The sequence below is a fragment of the Artibeus jamaicensis genome, unplaced genomic scaffold (assembly GCF_021234435.1).
Source record: "Artibeus jamaicensis isolate MK-2021 breed Jamaican fruit bat unplaced genomic scaffold, CSHL_Jam_final contig_1132, whole genome shotgun sequence".
NCBI lineage: Eukaryota > Metazoa > Chordata > Mammalia > Chiroptera > Phyllostomidae > Artibeus > Artibeus jamaicensis.
Genome location: NW_026521221.1, coordinates 9,581,357 through 9,599,262, shown reverse-complemented (window position 1 = coordinate 9,599,262; position 17,906 = coordinate 9,581,357). Strand labels below are relative to the sequence as shown.

The window sequence follows — 17,906 nt, the reverse complement described above, 5'->3', positions numbered from 1 at the left end:
TTTTTGAGTTAATCAATTGGTAGGACTGAAAATGGGGGTTAAGGGCAAGGGCAGCTGAAGTTTCTCATCCCTCTGCCGTTGAATTAAATCACTGAGTTCAACACTACTGTGGGGGAGTGGATAAGGGCTAGGAACATTTTGGAATGAATTCAGAGTTTGAAATGTCACTTTAACCTTTTCTCCTAGGAATCAACAGTGGCCTTCCATGAGGAACTGCCTTTTCCATTTGCTACTGGAGTTAACGGTTGTTTTCTGCTGGCAGAATCAGGGACATGCCAGCACTGTAAGGGTTAATCTACTGATCCTCTTATCGGTCTCACAGTTGGAGGTGGGATGAGCAGGGACTAAAAGGGAGACTCCTGTCTTTTCATGTCTAACCTGTGTCTCCTTTCCTGGTGATCCTTCTTACCATAGCTTTGTTTGTTTACCCTAGTTCCCTTGTAGTTCCCTCTTATTTCCTCATCCCCCACCCCCCACCCACGCCTACTGCTGTGGGGCTTGGATTCTGAGCTAATGGGAAACCCTCCACAGCAGAGCGGGATGAGTGGGTGCTCCGGCGGGGATGTGGTCACTGCCGACCAGTGAGAGCGCGAGTGCCACAGCCCACTTCTTCCTTGGAGCTGGAGATGAGGGGCTGGGCACCCATCGAATAGGCATGAGGACAGAAGAGAGTGACAGCGAGCTCCTTGAGGATGAGGAGGATGAAGTGGTAAGATTAGAGAAAATGATGTAACTTGGTATTGGGACCCCTGTTATAGAGAATTGAGATTCCATTTGGATGGAGGCACCTTGCTGTTCTTTCCAAATGCATAGACTCCCTCTCATAAATAAGCCTCATCCTGATTAAGGGGAGGGAGAGTGGAGACTGGTCGAATTTCCTCCCTTTGAAGCCCCTACCACGTTGTCTCATGGTTGTTGGTTCTCTGGCTCTTTTGCCTGAGCACACGTTTCCTATTATGGAAATGCTCCTATCTGTAAACAGTAGGAATCCCTACAGGCACCCAAATCTAGACCTAAGTTAGGAGGCAACCTTTACCCTGGCAAGAAACTCTGTGCCCTAAAGAGATGAGACAGCGTTCCTGATGGGGATGTTCCTCCTAGGGATGGTCCAGGTGGGAAGTCCCTGTGTTTGTGACAGCTCCTCCTCTCTGTAGCCTCCTGAACCTCAGATCATTGTTGGCATCTGTGCCATGACCAAGAAATCCAAGTCCAAGCCAATGACCCAAATTCTAGAGCGACTCTGCAGATTCGACTACCTGACTGTTATTATCCTGGGAGAAGATGTGATCCTCAATGAACCTGTGGAAAACTGGCCATCCTGCCACTGCCTCATTTCTTTCCACTCTAAAGGTTAGAGTCTGCGAAGGAAAATGGGAAGGAATGGGGAAGGTTTGGGGAATACTGGACTGGGGAGTAAGGTTCCTACTGTCAAATACTGAGGAGGGCTTCAGGTCTTCCTGACACACTAGAGAGCAGTGCAAAGCGGTTTGCCTTCCCTGCATCTTGGCGGAGTTGCTGTGGGTAATGTAAAGCCAGTACTGAACTTCAGAACAGTTCTAAGATTCTTAGGATCTCTGACAGAATTGAGTTCCTGGAGGGATCCTAAAAATAATTTCTTTTTTACTTTTCCTTGATGGACATTCTAGACTTGGGAAGTTGAGCAGAAGGATAAAAGGTGGGATGGTAGAGGAGTTCAATGGCTACTAATAGCTTTAGTTAATGTCTATTTCTCTGGCTGTTTTCTCACTCTCTTTCACTTTCCTTCTTTGATCTCTATTTCCTTTCTCTATCCCAGGCTTCCCTCTGGACAAAGCTGTTGCTTACTCCAAGCTTCGAAACCCCTTTCTTATCAATGACCTGGCTATGCAGTATTACATTCAGGATAGGTATGGCTTTCTGTTGACTGGTGCGGCGGGTGGCCCTGAGAGTATGCCTGTTTAGAGAACCTACTCTGGGAGGGGCAGAGTTAAACATGTTTAGTTTTTTACCATATTCTCTTGAGTTCTGCACCCTAGTATCTCCCAGTTCTTAAGCAAATGAAATCCCTAGCTCCTTCCTGCAGTCACCATCCCTACCTCTCCCAGCTATTTTATTCTGGGGTGACAGGAGGGAGGTGTACCGGATCCTGCAGGAAGAGGGCATTGATCTGCCTCGATATGCTGTGCTCAACCGTGACCCTGCCCGACCTGAGGGTGAGTACCTGGTCTTGTCCAGTCCTGCCCAGCCTTGCTTTCTATGACTTAACCCAGCACTTTATCCTCTAGATACCTCATATGTGCCACCTATCCAAGCGAGGCTTTGGTTAATAGATTATGGGTAGAGTTAGAGGCATGGGTCTTTGGACTCAGCCTTGGGCCTTTTATATAGCTAGTCTTATGTCTATATACCATATAGATATTACCATATTTATTACTAAGACATAGTCATAGAAATTTGAGGGTTGTGGAAATTAAAACTTGGAGAAAAAGGAGTTGGAAGTATTCTACAATCCTAGGTCCTAGGAATGACCACAAACGTACTTTCAGAGTGCAACCTGATAGAAGGTGAAGACCACGTAGAGGTAAATGGAGCTGTCTTTCCCAAGCCTTTTGTGGAGAAGCCAGTGAGTGCAGAGGACCACAATGTTTACATCTACTACCCCAGCTCAGCTGGAGGAGGAAGCCAGCGCCTCTTTCGTAAGGTGTGGGGGAATCAGAGCCATAGAAGGACAAGAAGGAGGTTGTGGGGAGGGGAGCCAGAAGATTTGGGGATAAACCAAAGGCAAAATTTTTTTTTTCTTTTTTCCTTTCAAAGATTGGCAGCCGAAGCAGCGTTTACTCTCCTGAGAGCAGTGTCCGAAAGACAGGGTCATACATATATGAGGAGTTTATGCCAACAGATGGCACAGATGTCAAGGTTATGGTGGATACGGGGATTTAAGAGGTTATAAATGTCTGGGTGGGCTTGGGTGCTTGGGGAGCGAGTAGAAGCATGTGGGGGGGGTCATAGGAAATAAAGTGTGAATATGAGTGGCTTTCATATTCCAGTGAAGATAACAGGTAAGAAAAGTTGGTATTTACATTGTCACTATCAGATCAAGGGCAAGGGTAACATGGAAGATGGTATAATGTCGGTAAGTTATTTCTTAATAAGGACTAGACCAAGGGTGTCAGACTCATTTTCACTAGGGGTACATCAGTCTTGTGGTTGCCTTCAAAGGGCTGAATATAATTTCCACTCCTTAACAGTTAAGGAATAGTTACATTTATACAGTCCTAAAATTATTTCAACTCTCTGAAGGCAACCGGGAAGCTGATGATGTGGCCCCTGGTGAAAATGAGTTTGACACCCCTGGACTAGGCAATAGTGCTAGAGTCCCTAGGAGAAACCGTCATAATGATACTTCAGTTGAGTAGGGCTCAGTAAGAAAAATGTTAGTCTCCTTGTTCTTTATCCTCTGGGTGTTTTTTGTTTTTTTATTCTGACACTAGTCTACAGAGCTAGTACTCATATTGTCTTCTCATATGCAGGGTGAGCTGTGGGCATACTCAGTGATGCTATGTACCTGCAGGTATACACAGTTGGGCCGGATTATGCCCATGCTGAAGCTAGAAAATCGCCAGCTTTGGATGGGAAGGTCGAACGAGACAGTGAAGGGAAAGAGATTCGATATCCAGTCATGCTGACAGCCATGGAAAAGCTGGTGGCCAGGAAAGTCTGCGTAGCTTTTAAGGTAGAGGAAGTCCCCATGGGGGTGAAGGGTGCTGTGTAATGAGGGAGACAGATAGGAGGAGGAATCTGGGAAGAAAGAATGGCTCTCTTGTCCTCATCTTGCATCTTTGCCCTGCAGCAAACAGTTTGTGGTTTTGACCTTCTTCGTGCCAATGGTCATTCCTTTGTGTGTGACGTCAATGGCTTCAGTTTTGTCAAGAATTCGATGAAATACTATGATGACTGTGCCAAGATTCTAGGGTAAGGGACACAGTGGTTTGGGCTGAGGAGAATGGGCTTAGAGAAGAGAGAAAGCTTTTACTTTATTTTCTAAATTTAATCTTTGTTGTATTTTTTAATTTAAATGTTGTAAAATTGATTTAAAAGTGAAAAGGAAAATAGAGAAAGGGCTCTTCAGCCCTCTTGCCTTCCCAACACTGCACTACCCAGAGGTAATTACTGTTAACAGTCTTATATGCAATAGTATGCCTTTTTCTGCCATGTATAAGCAAACTATTTTATTAAATGTGATCATACTATAATACCATTTTATAATTTGACTTTAAAAAATTCATCATGTAATACTTTAAACATCAAAAATGTATAAGAAGTGATGAATAGGGTATGTATCCATGTATTCACCATTGAGTTTATGAAATTAAATATTAAGAATATAGTTGAAGCCCCTCCATACCCCTCTCTAATTATGGTTCCTTCCTTCCCACCCAGAGGTATTTGGTGTTTGTCAATCCCATACATTTATTAATATTTTTACTACAAATCTGGGGGTGTATTTTGTATGTTTTTAGACTTTGTATTAATGGATTCTTCTACAATGTGCTAGTTTTGTTGAGCTTTATTTATACATGCAGTTCTGGTTCATGCATCTCACAAAGCTTCTTCACGTTTCTCCTTCTAGGAACACCATCATGCGGGAACTTGCCCCACAGTTCCAGATCCCATGGTCCATCCCCACGGAGGCCGAGGACATTCCCATTGTCCCTACCACATCTGGCACTATGTAAGCAAAAGTAAAAAACCTGGAATAATCTACTTGAGGCACCTAAGTCAGAACAGTGGTTTCTTTCTGACCCTGTGCATTCTGACTAGTGGAGCCTGGGTCTCTTCTAGGCAGTTTTATTGAACTTACCTATATTCTTAATCTCAGATAGTTTTCCTCTGTTCTTTGACATATCAAATAGGATGAAACAATAGGAGGTGGTGAGGGGTGGGTTTCGGGAGAGGCTCTAAAAATACTTCCTATCTTAGGATGGAACTTCGTTGTGTCATTGCAATTATTCGTCATGGTGATCGTACCCCCAAGCAGAAAATGAAGATGGAAGTGACACACCCAAGGTAGGAAGAGTGCCCTAATATAGACAGATCAGTTATTGTGAGGGAAATGGGTGCAGGGGAGGGGGACAGACCCCAAAGGCTTTGACTGTCTCATGCCATACTGAAGCTTCTCCTTATTTCTTCAGGTTTTTTAGTCTATTTGAAAAACATGGTGGCTACAAGACAGGGAAATTAAAACTAAAGAGGCCTGAGCAGCTACAGGTAAAATGGTGAATCTGGCTTGGAAAAGCAGTGCATTGAGAAAGATAGAGGATATGGGATTGGGGGCTTCCGTGAGAGACTAGGATGTAAGGGTCACTTGGCCAGGACTTGGCCTTCTGCATGAATACCCTGTTATTTCCTCCAGGAGGTGCTGGACATCACAAGGCTGCTATTGGCTGAACTGGAGAAAGAACCAAGCGGTGAGATCGAAGAGAAGACTGGGAAACTAGAGCAGCTGAAGTCTGTGCTGGAGATGTGAGAAAAGGGTTAGGAAAAGGGAGCCAATAACAGTGATAATTGAGGGCTGGGATAGAAAGTAAACTAGGAATTTATTCTGCAGGTATGGACATTTCTCAGGCATCAACCGGAAGGTGCAGTTGACTTACTACCCTCATGGAATAAAAGCTTCTAATGAGGGGCAAGGTAAAATATAATACCCCCTTCCCATTATCATTCAGCTCTCTTATTCTTGAACCGTTAGATGACCTCTACCCCAGATTACCTTTTTGGGCTCCTCAAAAGACCTAATATTTAGATGTCCTCAGTATTTTCCTCTAGTCTAAACGTATTCACTGCCTTTTATTCCTGCAGACCCACAGCAGGAGGCTCTGGCCCCATCTCTTTTGCTGGTACTGAAATGGGGTGGAGAACTGACTCCTGATGGTCGTGTTCAGGCTGAGGAGCTGGGGCGAGCTTTTCGCTGCATGTACCCTGGAGGACAGGGTGAGTGTTTTGGGGTAGTAAATGCTTAGTAGGATTGGGATAAAATGATTAGAGGGTGAGTTGGGGAAATGAAGGAACTGAGGCAATGGTGAAGTTAAAAGGGAATGAGCATTCTTTCTTCCATGTGGATATTTATGGCATGCATTCCTGGTCCTCCCCTTTGCCCCCAGGTGACTATGCTGGCTTCCCAGGCTGTGGGCTGCTTCGTCTTCATAGCACTTTCCGTCATGATCTCAAGATCTATGCCTCTGACGAGGGCCGTGTCCAGATGACTGCTGCTGCCTTTGCTAAGGTGTGCCAGGCAGTCCTCCCAAAGCCCCATTGTCCTTTATGAAGAGAAGCAGAGAGTTTGGAGAACCAGTTGGGAAATTTTAGGGTGTTTGTGGCCAACTCAGAGAAGTTTCTTCTGGTGTCTGACCCCATTCTATAATACTGAGAATGAGCTGAGAATAATTAGTGATGGTAGGCCCCTTGACCTATACCCGGCTTTTCCTAGCCAGCTCTCATTTGACCATTTAGGCCTTGGAGGACTATGCTAGACTGGAAGGAAAATGAATAGATTTTGTGCTTCCTCTCCAGGGCCTTCTGGCTCTAGAAGGGGAGCTGACACCCATTTTGGTACAAATGGTGAAGAGCGCCAACATGAATGGGCTCCTGGACAGCGATGGTGATTCCTTGAGCAGCTGTCAGCACCGGGTGAAGGCTCAACTTCACCATATTTTGCAGCGGGATGCACCCTTTGGCCCTGAGGATTATGAACAGGTCAGACTCCCCCTATCTTGCTGTCCAATATAACCCTGATTCAAAATTCCTAGAATTCTAAATAATAGTGATCAAAAATGGTATTTATCATGTGCCAGGCACTATTTTACATGTTTTCCATATATTATCTCATTTAATTCTTAGCCTTTGAGATAAATATGGAGCCATAATCTCTTATCTGCAATTTCAAAAATCAAAAGGATTTTTATAGGGTTGGCACCAAGATTCATTTGGCAGCAAAATCCGACATGATAAATATTTCTAACCCCTATTAAGATATTTAGTGTAAACAGTGATACATTTTGCTGCATAAATATAAATGTGTTTGATGATGCCTTAGGCCTTGCTGGAGGTATTATGTAACATATAGCATATGAACTGTAATAACTTCCTAAAGTCTGAAAAATTCTCAATTCCAAACACAACTGGTCCTAAGGATTTTGAATGAAAGAATGTTTTAATTATTAATTGTAGCATAAAAAAAAAACTATCCCCAAACTCAGTAACTTAAAACAACCAATATTTTATTGTTTTACTCACAGTTCTAGGCTCAGTTGGTCTTGAGGTCTTTCCTAAAATTGCCCAGATGTTATCCAGATGTTGGAGCTGGAACCATCTGCAGGCTCAACTAGGATACTGGGATGGCTGGGCTCTCTCTCTTTTCATGCTTTCCCGTTGGTCTCAGGGCCTCTCCTCTCCACATGTTTTCTCCAAATGGTTTCTCTAGCACGGTAGCCAGACTTCTGAAAATGGACTTCACTAAAGGAGAAGTTTCCAAGCTCTTTAAAAGTATAGGCCCAGAAGTAGCCCAACATAACTCTGTTACTTTTTACTGGTCAGGCAGTCACAGGGCCAGCCTAGAATCAAAGGAAGGCAAAGGTGACACAAAATGAATGGCTGTCTTTGATCTACCATAAGAACTGTGGACGTGTACTACTTTTTCCTCACTTTACAGATGAGGAAACCTAGGCTCAGAAGAACTGAAGCAACCTTTACAAAGTTACCCAGTTAGTACAAACCCAAGGAGACTAACCTAAGAACCCAGGCTATTAGCCACTGCAGTATACTGCCTCACAGTGGATGGTGTTACATAATGCCTTCCTTCTTCATATGTGTCCAGGCCACTATTGACTGGGGATCATGTGCCAGACTATGATTTTCCACCATTCTACCACTGAGTTCCTCATTTTTTAAAAATTATTTATTTCTTTAAATTGTAGTACCACTTTAACCACTTTTAAGTCTACAGTTCACTGGCATTAAGTACATTCATAGTGTTGTGTAACCATTTCTAATAGAGTCTTAAATGAGCTAAGTAGCTGAGCACATTGCCTAGAGAACAGCTTTTTCTGTGTTTCTCTGAGCAGGACTTGACAAGGGTATGACCTTGCTCCCTTATTTTCCAATCCACTGCTTAATGTCAAATCCAAAAAAACTAAGCCACCTTCCCATTCAGCCTTGCTTCCTTTTACTAGCAGGAATGGAACTCATAAGGATCTAGGTAGAGAATGTGTGTGTTCCATCCACAATCCTCTTCCTGTCTCTCCATTCTGTGTTGAGTTGCTACCTAGTTCTGAGGTAGCACCTCTATTGTAGGTTCAAGCTATCATCTTGTTTAGAGGAATACAATAATGTTATCTTTATTACCCACTCATGGAAATATTCTATGAATATTTTGAGGGATTTGGGTTTCATCTTTATTCCCCCAGCATTTTCCATGTGTTTTTTTAGAACCCCCCAGAAAATAATTTAAGTCTATTTTATTTCATGTGAACTCCAAGATGTTTACCATCAACCCATCTCAGATGACTGTGTGCTAGAGTAGTTCCTTCATCAGAAGGCCCTAGAGCAGCTGGTGTGCCCAGTAGCATAAGAGTGCTCATTGGAGAGAGCCAACAAACAGATCTTATTTGCAAGCAGTTCCTGTAATAAGCTCACAGAAATCTGGGCAATTGGCATTGAGCCTATCTTGCTTTTCATCTCTCTGTACTCAACAGCTGGCTCCCACTGGAAGCACTGCTCTACTCAACTCCATGGCTATCATTCAGAATCCTGTGAAGGTCTGTGATGAGGTGTTTGCCCTGATTGAAAACCTCACTCACCAGATCCAGGAACGGATGCAGGACCCCAAGTCTGTAGGTGGGTATGAATACCATGTTCCCTTCAAGGTTTCAGGTTGGGATGGTTTTTTCAGACACTGCTGTGTTCTCTCCTAAATGATAAGGCATCCTCATCTCTCTGGTTCTACTTCAGGTTTGTTAGGGTCTTTTTTAGAAGTAAAATTTTGGTTTCTCTGTCTTCCTTCCAGACCTGCAGCTCTACCACAGTGAGACATTAGAGCTAATGCTTCAGCGTTGGAGCAAGCTGGAGCGTGATTTTCGACAGAAGAGTGGGCGCTATGATATCAGTAAGATTCCTGACATCTATGATTGTGTCAAGTATGATGTACAGCATAATGCGAGTCTGGGACTTCAAGGCACAGCAGAGTTGCTACGTCTCTCTAAGGCATTGGCTGATGTGGTCATTCCTCAGGTATGTCTCATATAAGGGATCTAGTTTATGGATTGGAGCATTGGGTGAGGAAGGAGAGAAAAGGCAGAAAGGAGGGGGCAGTGTGGGAGCCAGGACAAGGAAACTTACAGAAGGAATTAGACGAGTTGCTACAATTCTCAGGGTCTTCTCTGGCTCTGAGTAAGTATAAGAGACTGAGGAGAAACCTGGAGAGGGGGAATGTGGTGGGTATGAAAGAAGTCCCAGACCAGAGGTAAAGACAGGCATGACCTCAGGCCTGGGAGTGTGAGGCAAGAGGAAAACCAGATTCATTGAGTACTTATTATTCCTGGCCTATGGCCCCTAGGAGTACGGGATCAGTCGGGAGGAGAAACTGGAAATTGCCGTGGGCTTCTGTCTTCCATTGTTGCGGAAGATACTACTTGACCTGCAGAGAACCCACGAGGATGAGTCTGTCAACAAGCTGCATCCCCTGTGAGGGAGGGCTGGGAGGGGTGCTGGATGGAGGGAGGGGCATGTCAGGGGAGCCCTTGGGGGAACCCAGGCTGGGACAGCTTGGGGAACCAAGAAGAGAAGGAGGGGATCCTGGGATGAAAAGGAGAGAAGTGTTTGAGATGGGAAGAGGCAATGTGTGGAGGGGTGGGAAGAGGATTATCTGATGATGTGAGTGACTAAGCTATTACCTCAGGTACTCCCGAGGAGTGCTTTCCCCAGGCCGCCACGTTCGAACACGTCTCTATTTTACCAGCGAAAGCCACGTCCACTCTCTACTCAGTGTCTTCCGTTATGGGGGTCTTCTTGATGTAAGGATCTTTATTCTTCCTTCAGGCTATGAACATCTTTCTCTGCATTCTTTTACTCTCCTCCTCATGTCTCTCTCCCTCTCTCTCTCTCTCTCTTTTTTTACTGTAAGCTTTCACTGTTCCCCTTGTTTCCCTGCCCATTCCCTGACTCTCTTGGTAAGCATTGGCTTACCCCTTCCTGTGTTTGGTAGGAGACCCAGGATGCACAATGGCAGCGAGCTTTGGCTTACCTTGGTGCCATCTCAGAACTCAACTACATGACCCAGATTGTCATCATGCTCTATGAGGACAATACACGGGTGAGGAGCTAACAGGGTGGGATGAGGAGAGAGCCCCTTCTTTCTCCTCTATCCCCTTTTAGGAAAAAACTGTTATCCTTAGAATTTGTAGAATCCTGCTAGGTGTGACACTTAGGCACAGAGCATCTAGGAGGTTCCTACTGGAACAGAAAAAGAATTTTGGAATGGTATTGAGCCAGAGAGATACCACAGAACATATAGCTCTGGCATTAGGTCGGGTATGGAATTTGGGACAATGTTATAATGAGTCTTTTTCTCTCAAAAATTGTCACACATATACCTTTTTCATCTGCCTGCACAAAGATATCTTTATATCTCCTACTGTATGCACCGAAGCAAAGCTGAATTATTGTGGGAGATGGGAGGAGAGGGTCACAGAAGAGGAGGTTGGAAAGTCAAGCCAAGTGGTGAATCTCAGACAGTGGTGGTGAGGGAATGAGAATCCTGTACGTAACACTAGACCATAGTTAAAGGGAAGCTATAATAAACGAGCCACAGAGTGGAGTGAGACACTGAAACTTCGGCCCTTGGAGAATATATCCTCTTGAGTTCCTCTCTATTGTCCCTGCCTAGTCTTCCGCTGCCATATCTAGCTCCTCCAACTGCTCCTTCGTCTGTTGATGCCCCATAGGATCCCTTATCAGAGGAGCGATTCCATGTGGAGCTGCACTTTAGCCCTGGCGTAAAAGGTGTCGAGGAAGAAGGCAGTGCCCCAGCTGGTTGTGGATTCCGTCCAGCCTCTTCTGAGGTAGGTTAGAGCCCTGGGATTTAGGACTGGAGGATTTAGGAACCAAGTGGTGGGAAACTTGGAAACAGTGTAGGCAGGTAAAAGGGTTGGGAAGTCTGAGGTTAGGAGGCTGGAGGCCATTAACACCTCTCCTATCTGTGTCTGTTGTTGCATAGAACGAGGAGATGAAAACAGACCAAGGCAGCATGGAGAATCTGTGCCCGAGGAAGGCACCAGATGAGCCAGACCGAGCATTGCAGACTTCACCACAGCCCTCTGAGGGTCCTGGCCACCCAAAGAGATCACCCCTCATTTGGAACCGAAAAGCTGGCTCCATGGAGGTAATGGGAGGTGCTTGGGGGAAAGAAGTAGTGGAAGTGCTCATAGAACAATATCCATGAATCCACTGAATCCCTTTGGAGGGTGATTCTTGGGACCTTAAGTAGAGTTCTCCTGCCCCCGATGGGTGTGTTTTACTTAATCTCTTTTTCAAAGCCAGTCTCCAAATAATGCTCCTTTAAACTGGTTGCTATTTCTGAAATTAAAGAGATTCTAAAGAGAGGTGCCTGTGAGATAGGATTTTAAGAGATGAGCTCGAGGAGGAGGCTTGTGGATGATTTTGAAAAGGCAGTTCTTGAAAAGGAAATGTAGTCGAAACAGCATGAACTCTAGGATAAAATCCCAGTCTGATACTTTGAAGCTGTGTGACCTTGGACAATTAACATCTCCAAGCCTCAGTTTTTCATCTGTTAAATATAAGTAGTATTGACCATGTAGATGCTCAGTAAATAGTAACTATAATAACGACATAGTTAATATTAAGGGCTAGGCCTTCTCTATTTCTGTGTGACCTTGGATAAAAATTATAGCTCATACAAGAGCAAATAGGTGGCACTTTAAATTAATCCCTTTAGGGTTATCTATACTCTCATCCTAGAACATCCTAGAAAGGGAATCTAGTCTGAAAGCAAGTGCCCTTTGTTCTGATGAGCAGGTTTATGGCTATGGGCTTGTGTTCTGCTGCTCTTGGAGTCTGTCTCTAGTCCTGGTCCTAGTTCTATAGCCTAGAAAAAGGAGCTGTTGTACATCTCACATGTATCCAGCTAACTGTTCCGGGGTTTTGGTCTGTTTTTCATGGAAAGATTCTTTCCCTCTTTGGCCCAGTGACACTCTTTTGACCCCATGATCTATCCCAGTGTCGTGAACTCTGACTGTCTAATTTGAGTCCTGTTTTGATAGATGAATCTGTTTCTGGCTTTGTGCCAGCTCTGTCTTAAAGGAATTGGTTTTTCCATTTTGTGAACATCTCCGAAGTGTCTTTGACTAGCTTACATAGGTTCAGCAAGAAATTTATAATTAAGATTTTGGAGAAACCTGAGAAGACAAACTAGTTCCTGTTCTAGACTCATCCTTTTCTTTCTGATGATTTTAAAGTGGATTTGAAGTTGTGAATACTCAGTTTCTTTAGGTGGGATATGCATCATTTTCTCTCTGAGGGGTAAGTTAACTTAGTATCCATAGTACACTAGTACCCTTCAGACTCAGGTGGATAGATCAAATAGGTAGAATGACATAATATTCTATCAATAAAGTCCTCCTCATCTAAATGTCTTCCTATTCACATGCTCTGCCAGTCTCTCTGGCACTGTTGTGCTTGACCCCATTTTTCTTCTGGTTTAAGCAGTTAAGAGACATAAAAAAGACAGATCCCTCTGTGTGTCATCGCTCGGACTTGATGAGATTGACTTCTTGCTTTCAGACCTACAGGAATCTTCCTCTTATAATCACATTTCTTCCTTTATTAGTGCTGCTTATCTAGGATGATGGTTGTCCAAGATGTGTTCTTTAGATATGCAAGAAAACCATCTGCATGTTCCTTGGTCACACAGCCTTTTAATTTTAATAATTCCTCTCCTTGTTCTGTATTATCCCTATCAACTACAGTCATTCCCCCATCCCTTCTCCTCTTGTCATGTCATGTTTTTGGACTGTTTTAAAATACAAAAATCTGTGACCTTCACAGCAGCTGTGCCCTAGGCAGTCATTTTCTTCAGCCCTGTAATTAGGTCTGCCCAATAGCCACTAGGGGTTAAAGGAGCTATGACCGGCTTTCTACCCGGTCTGATTTCAGGTCATGAACATGCAGTGCACGGGGAACCTGGACCTGATTCCTTTAAGGGGACGGCGCCGCCGGAGGTCTGGAGACCTCCCCCGGCCTTCCCCAGCCATCGGCCTACAGCCCCGGGCTGTGTCCACCACTCACCTGGCGTCCTGCACAGAGGTGTTCCTCCCTACCTCATCTGCCTTTTCTGCACCTGTCTTTGCCTTCTGGGATTTAGGGACTCAGAACATTGTCAGGGGTGGGCGTATGTATGTTTGGGTATGCTTGTGGGCTTTTTTAGAAATCTGTTTCATGTGTCTAGGAGAGGAGGGGAGGGCTTCTTGATTCAGATAAGAAACTGAGTATGGTTTCCATAGCCACAGCTCTCCCATGGAAAGAAGGGAGGGTGGCCATACTACTTCTCATTGTGGCTGAGCTATTGTGATGGGCTTTCTAAGTCCTGCTGGAGGGATAGATATGATTAAGGAATCCTGCTCTGCTGAGAACTAAGAATGGTTGAATGATTTCTCAGATTTGGGATGGGAGGGCTAGGGGGACAGGCATCTTGGAAATAACTGTGCCTTTTAGTGTAGGATTCTCTGGACAGCTTCCTCTGCAAAATACACTCTTTGTTTCCTTTTCTTCTTCTTCCCCCTTAAAAATCCTTTAGTTCTTCCAAACCTTTTGACATTGCTTGGCTTTGTTTGGGCAGGAATTCAGGGTCTGGGTTTTATTTAGACTGCTATGTTGAAGTGGCAAATGGTAACATAGAGACCTTTTTCTCTAGGTGCTTTCTGAGACTTCATCCTCCAGGCCTGGTGGCTACCGGCTCTTTTCATCTTCACGACCACCAACGGAGATGAAGCAGAGTGGCCTAGGTATGGTTTTGCAGCATCTCTCACCTGTCTGTCTCTTCTTCAGAGTTTTATTGTGAGAATTGTCTGGTGGGGCTAGGGAGGATGAATTTGGAGAAGCCATATTTAGGTGTGAACTTTGATACCACATGACTATTTTCATTCCAAAAAGGTGTTTGTCTTCTGGTTTTTGGTACCAACCCCCCATTTATCTGGCTGAAGGGCATTTTTCTGGCTTCTCCTCTTATCCCTTATCTGTCCCTCCAGTCTAGCCCAGACCTTAAGGGGCCATGGAGACTCTGAATCTTCAGAGTTATCAGAGACAGAGCTATAAATAGAGGTACTCGTGACCCCCATACGTGTCATATTCCTCATTTGGAGAAGTTGTGCCATGTCTTCCTCTGAGACCTATGTTTATTATCTCCCTGCTCTGGCCCCTCCCACCTCCATTCCCACTCCTTCATCCTCTCCTAATCCTGTAATTTTTTTCCTTTCTTCCTGAAAATTGAGGGACAAATCTGAGACTGGTATAGTGGCAGAGGCTTCTCTCAGGACTTTGAGGGAATGTCTCTTGATTTTTTTTGATTCCTGGAGAGGGGTGGAGAACATCATTCAACCTTTCCTAAGAACAAAGACTGCAGGAAGGACCAAGCCTCAGAGGGTATTGTATTATTTGGGGGTGGGTAGTGGTCCTTGGGAGGGGCTATCTTTGAACACAGTGCCTTGTGAGACAATAACTAGAAATGGCAGTTAGAGATTAATTGTGTGGGGTCTGGACTTGCTCCTCTAGCTCTTTCTCTCTTGTCCTATTATTCTCTCCATTTAGCTTCTTTCATTTTTTCTGTTACCTTTGTCCTTGGCACCCAATTTCTTGGCCCCAAAGTGGTCAGCATTTGGGCCAGCAGAGAGAGAAATATTTTGGTAACTTTCCAGGCTAATTTTATGGGAGTAGGTTGCTTGCTAGATTCCTGAAATGAGGTAGGTAGTTTGAAAAATAAATGAGAGAGGTGTAGATTTGTGGTAAGGGCTTCTCATCCTAGAAGTCCCAGTAAAGAATAGGTTTCAGGTAGGCAGAAAAAGAGGATAAGTGTGTCTGGTCCAGTTAAGTGGGAGTGCTGTTAAGAACAAGGCAGAGGTATCGACATGGTAGTTAACAGATGGTGCTGGTTAGGTAGCGACTACCCTCTGAGATGATCTAAGGACTGGGCTGGGCATGATTGGCAGGACTGCACCAGAACATTATTTACTGGAGGAAGTAAAAAAACATGAGGTGGTCTGGGACAGAGCCAGCTAGTTTCAGCTTCTCTGAAAAAAACAAACAAACAACTGACATATTTAGCAACACTTATTACTCTCCGAAACCTCATTTCTAGAGCCTGTTTGAGCGTGAAAGGTCAGAGAAGTTGCTGCATGGAAGAGCGGTCCTGAATTCCAGGGTGGAGATATTCAGCATCTGAGCTTTCTTAATTTCTGTGGTTACCCTGAAATGCTGGGACCCCTGAAGCTGTGGCCCCTTCTTTGTGGGATCAGAAGAAACTGATCTCTCTACTTTATTCATTTCTCCTCTGAATGTTAAGTTCCCAAGCCAAACCCAGGGTCTTGGCTAAGATGGAGTTGGAAGTAGAGGGGTAAATCCCACAAATGAGGTTGTCCCTCTTATTTCCTCATTCCCATTCTGTCCTCATGGGCTGTAATAGGAGAGGGAACGATGAGTCCCAACCCTATTCTTGACCAGATATTTGGGACAGTAATTGGCTTGATTTATTTGCTTCTGAGATTTTTCAAGTTTTATTTACTCCTCTGATTGGCAATAGAGTTCTCTTTGATTTCTTTGAATTTATATGTGTGGACATCTGACTTTGAGCATAGGGCTTATAAGACAAACTTTTGAGAGTAGAAAAAAATCATCTTTTTTTTTTTGTTTCCTGTTTACTAGGTCCTTTTTAGTATGGTGCTCAGTACATAGTAGGCATGCTCTACGTATAATCCCCTGACTCTTCTCATGCCTTTCAATTTGTGTCTGTCTTCACTTCAGAAACAATCTGTATCTTCTTGATGAAAAAGAAACTGTTTTTTTATTGGTCAAACACAGTTGATCTCAGAGTCAAGAGGCCTGGATTCTAGCCCAGCTTAGCTCCTAACAAATTGTCTGACCTTACGCAAATGAGATCCCTTTTGTATCTCAGTATCTTCATTTCTGAAATCAGAAGGTTGAACTGGATAATTTTTTAGCCCTTTTCAGGTTTAAACATTCAGTGAGTCTCATACTTTCTTTCTTGGGAAAAGTAAAAAGGCCCAGTGGGAGAGAGAAGGGAGGGAATGTGGAATGAAAAACTCAGGAGGAATTGAAACACAGGAGAACTTGAGATTTGAGAGGAGTGTTCAAAATGTAGTCTCTAGTTTCAGTCAAAGTTCTTTCCTTTTAAACCTATAATGGACTAGATTTGGGTTTTTCAAACCCTGCATCCAGGGTAAGGAACACTGAATCAAATTTAGGGCTATCTAGACAGATTGCCTATTCTTTTAGTATTCCTGAGAGCCAATGGAAAGCACAGTCTATCCCTTTCAGTAGCTTTGAGTCCCCTAATATCACTAACCTGCATTTGTAGTGGCCCTTTGTATCTGCTGTGTAGATCTTCAGGAGAATCCCTACTTTGCTTGCCCAGTGTAGCTGTGAAAGTAGTGAAAGCCATTTATGGCTATGTGTAGTAGCCACCTGATGTTGGCTCTGAATGGCAGTGTGTGTGTGTCTTGATGTTGTCATGTGATGTTGTGTGTACTTCTGTATGGTAATTACAGCTTTGCGTGGCTACTAATGCACTCCCGGCCTTGCAGGCTCACAGTGCACAGGGCTGTTCAGCACCACAGTGCTGGGTGGCTCCTCCAGCGCCCCGAATCTTCAGGACTACGCTCGCAGCCATGGCAAAAAGCTACCACCTGCCAGTATGAAGCATCGAGATGGTATGTGGGTGGGTTTGGGGGTAACTCTTTTTTCTTCATTTGTCCTCCAGCAAGGATATAGTTCAAGAACTATTCATGCTTAAGATGTTACTGACACTGGCCTTTTAACAAGTTTTCTTCATCAATTGTAGAGGGGAGAAGGAACCAAGACCCCATCCACCTCCATTTGCATTCCCTCTCACCATATAAGTATTAGTTATTTATGCTTATCCCTTCATAAACTCCCACATACAGCCCTGCTACATCAATTTATTTCACCTTTGTATTCTTTCCTGGATTCTGGTCTATAGGGAAAAGGACCAAGAAGGATGATCCAAGGTCAGGAAGAATGCAATGGAGCCTTGATTAAAATTTAGGAAATCAGGGATGGGGAAGTTGCTTAGCCAAGGCAGGAAAGGTGGTATGGAAAGAGACTGGAGGATGGGATGAAAGTTTCTACAAAGATCAGCTTTCTAAATGATGAGAAAGAGGATGTGGTGGTGAAATTCAGGTTGTTTGTGGGGCTGTATGGTGGTAGAGATGACACATGGATTCCTAAGAAAAGATTATACCAAAGGAAAAAAATGAAATGTGGTAGTCAGGAATCTAAGGGTGGGGTGGGAGCATGTCATATACTAACTGCAAAGAACAGAGTAGATTGCTGGCAAATTCCAGAGCAGGGAGTGGGGCCAGGTGTGGGTATAATCCCCATGATGTCTTTTCTCCCCAGAGTTCTTGTTTGTCCCGGCCGTAAAACGATTTTCTGTGTCGTTTGCAAAGCATCCGACTAACGGTACGTTTGCTTCTGACCCAACGTCATTCATCCTCACCATGTCACTTCCAGACACTTAACCTCTGAGTTCTGACACTGACTTTGCCTCTCCTTCCACTGTGTTGACACCCTGCTGTCTATGAATGAAACACTCACTAAGTGTCCCT

The 17,906-nt window shown here is 44.2% G+C and overlaps 1 protein-coding gene across 20 annotated transcripts in view; it reads left to right on the top strand.

The window, feature by feature from the left end:
- The window catches only part of PPIP5K1 (diphosphoinositol pentakisphosphate kinase 1), a 45,814-nt gene that overhangs the window by 3,017 nt on the left and 24,891 nt on the right, over positions 1-17,906 (top strand). For 7 of the 20 annotated variants that reach the window (XM_053666089.1, XM_053666100.1, XM_053666093.1 and 4 more), the window contains 28 exons: positions 187-283; positions 532-709; positions 1,155-1,350; positions 1,796-1,886; positions 2,107-2,192; positions 2,526-2,680; positions 2,794-2,895; positions 3,551-3,712; positions 3,830-3,951; positions 4,610-4,711; positions 4,960-5,046; positions 5,172-5,247; positions 5,393-5,502; positions 5,588-5,670; positions 5,839-5,970; positions 6,141-6,262; positions 6,550-6,732; positions 8,730-8,871; positions 9,041-9,264; positions 9,590-9,717; positions 9,932-10,046; positions 10,238-10,345; positions 10,977-11,093; positions 11,249-11,413; positions 13,204-13,353; positions 13,961-14,051; positions 16,863-16,988; positions 17,698-17,760. In XM_053666089.1, coding sequence (XP_053522064.1) covers positions 563-709; positions 1,155-1,350; positions 1,796-1,886; positions 2,107-2,192; positions 2,526-2,680; positions 2,794-2,895; positions 3,551-3,712; positions 3,830-3,951; positions 4,610-4,711; positions 4,960-5,046; positions 5,172-5,247; positions 5,393-5,502; positions 5,588-5,670; positions 5,839-5,970; positions 6,141-6,262; positions 6,550-6,732; positions 8,730-8,871; positions 9,041-9,264; positions 9,590-9,717; positions 9,932-10,046; positions 10,238-10,345; positions 10,977-11,093; positions 11,249-11,413; positions 13,204-13,353; positions 13,961-14,051; positions 16,863-16,988; positions 17,698-17,760 — 3,385 coding nt within the window. In that variant the 5' untranslated portion in view covers positions 187-283; positions 532-562. The remainder of the gene's footprint in view (positions 1-186; positions 284-531; positions 710-1,154; positions 1,351-1,795; positions 1,887-2,106; positions 2,193-2,525; positions 2,681-2,793; positions 2,896-3,550; positions 3,713-3,829; positions 3,952-4,609; positions 4,712-4,959; positions 5,047-5,171; positions 5,248-5,392; positions 5,503-5,587; positions 5,671-5,838; positions 5,971-6,140; positions 6,263-6,549; positions 6,733-8,729; positions 8,872-9,040; positions 9,265-9,589; positions 9,718-9,931; positions 10,047-10,237; positions 10,346-10,976; positions 11,094-11,248; positions 11,414-13,203; positions 13,354-13,960; positions 14,052-16,862; positions 16,989-17,697; positions 17,761-17,906) is intronic. The other 13 variants (XM_053666114.1, XM_053666135.1, XM_053666123.1 and 10 more) reach the window with 10 other exon arrangements.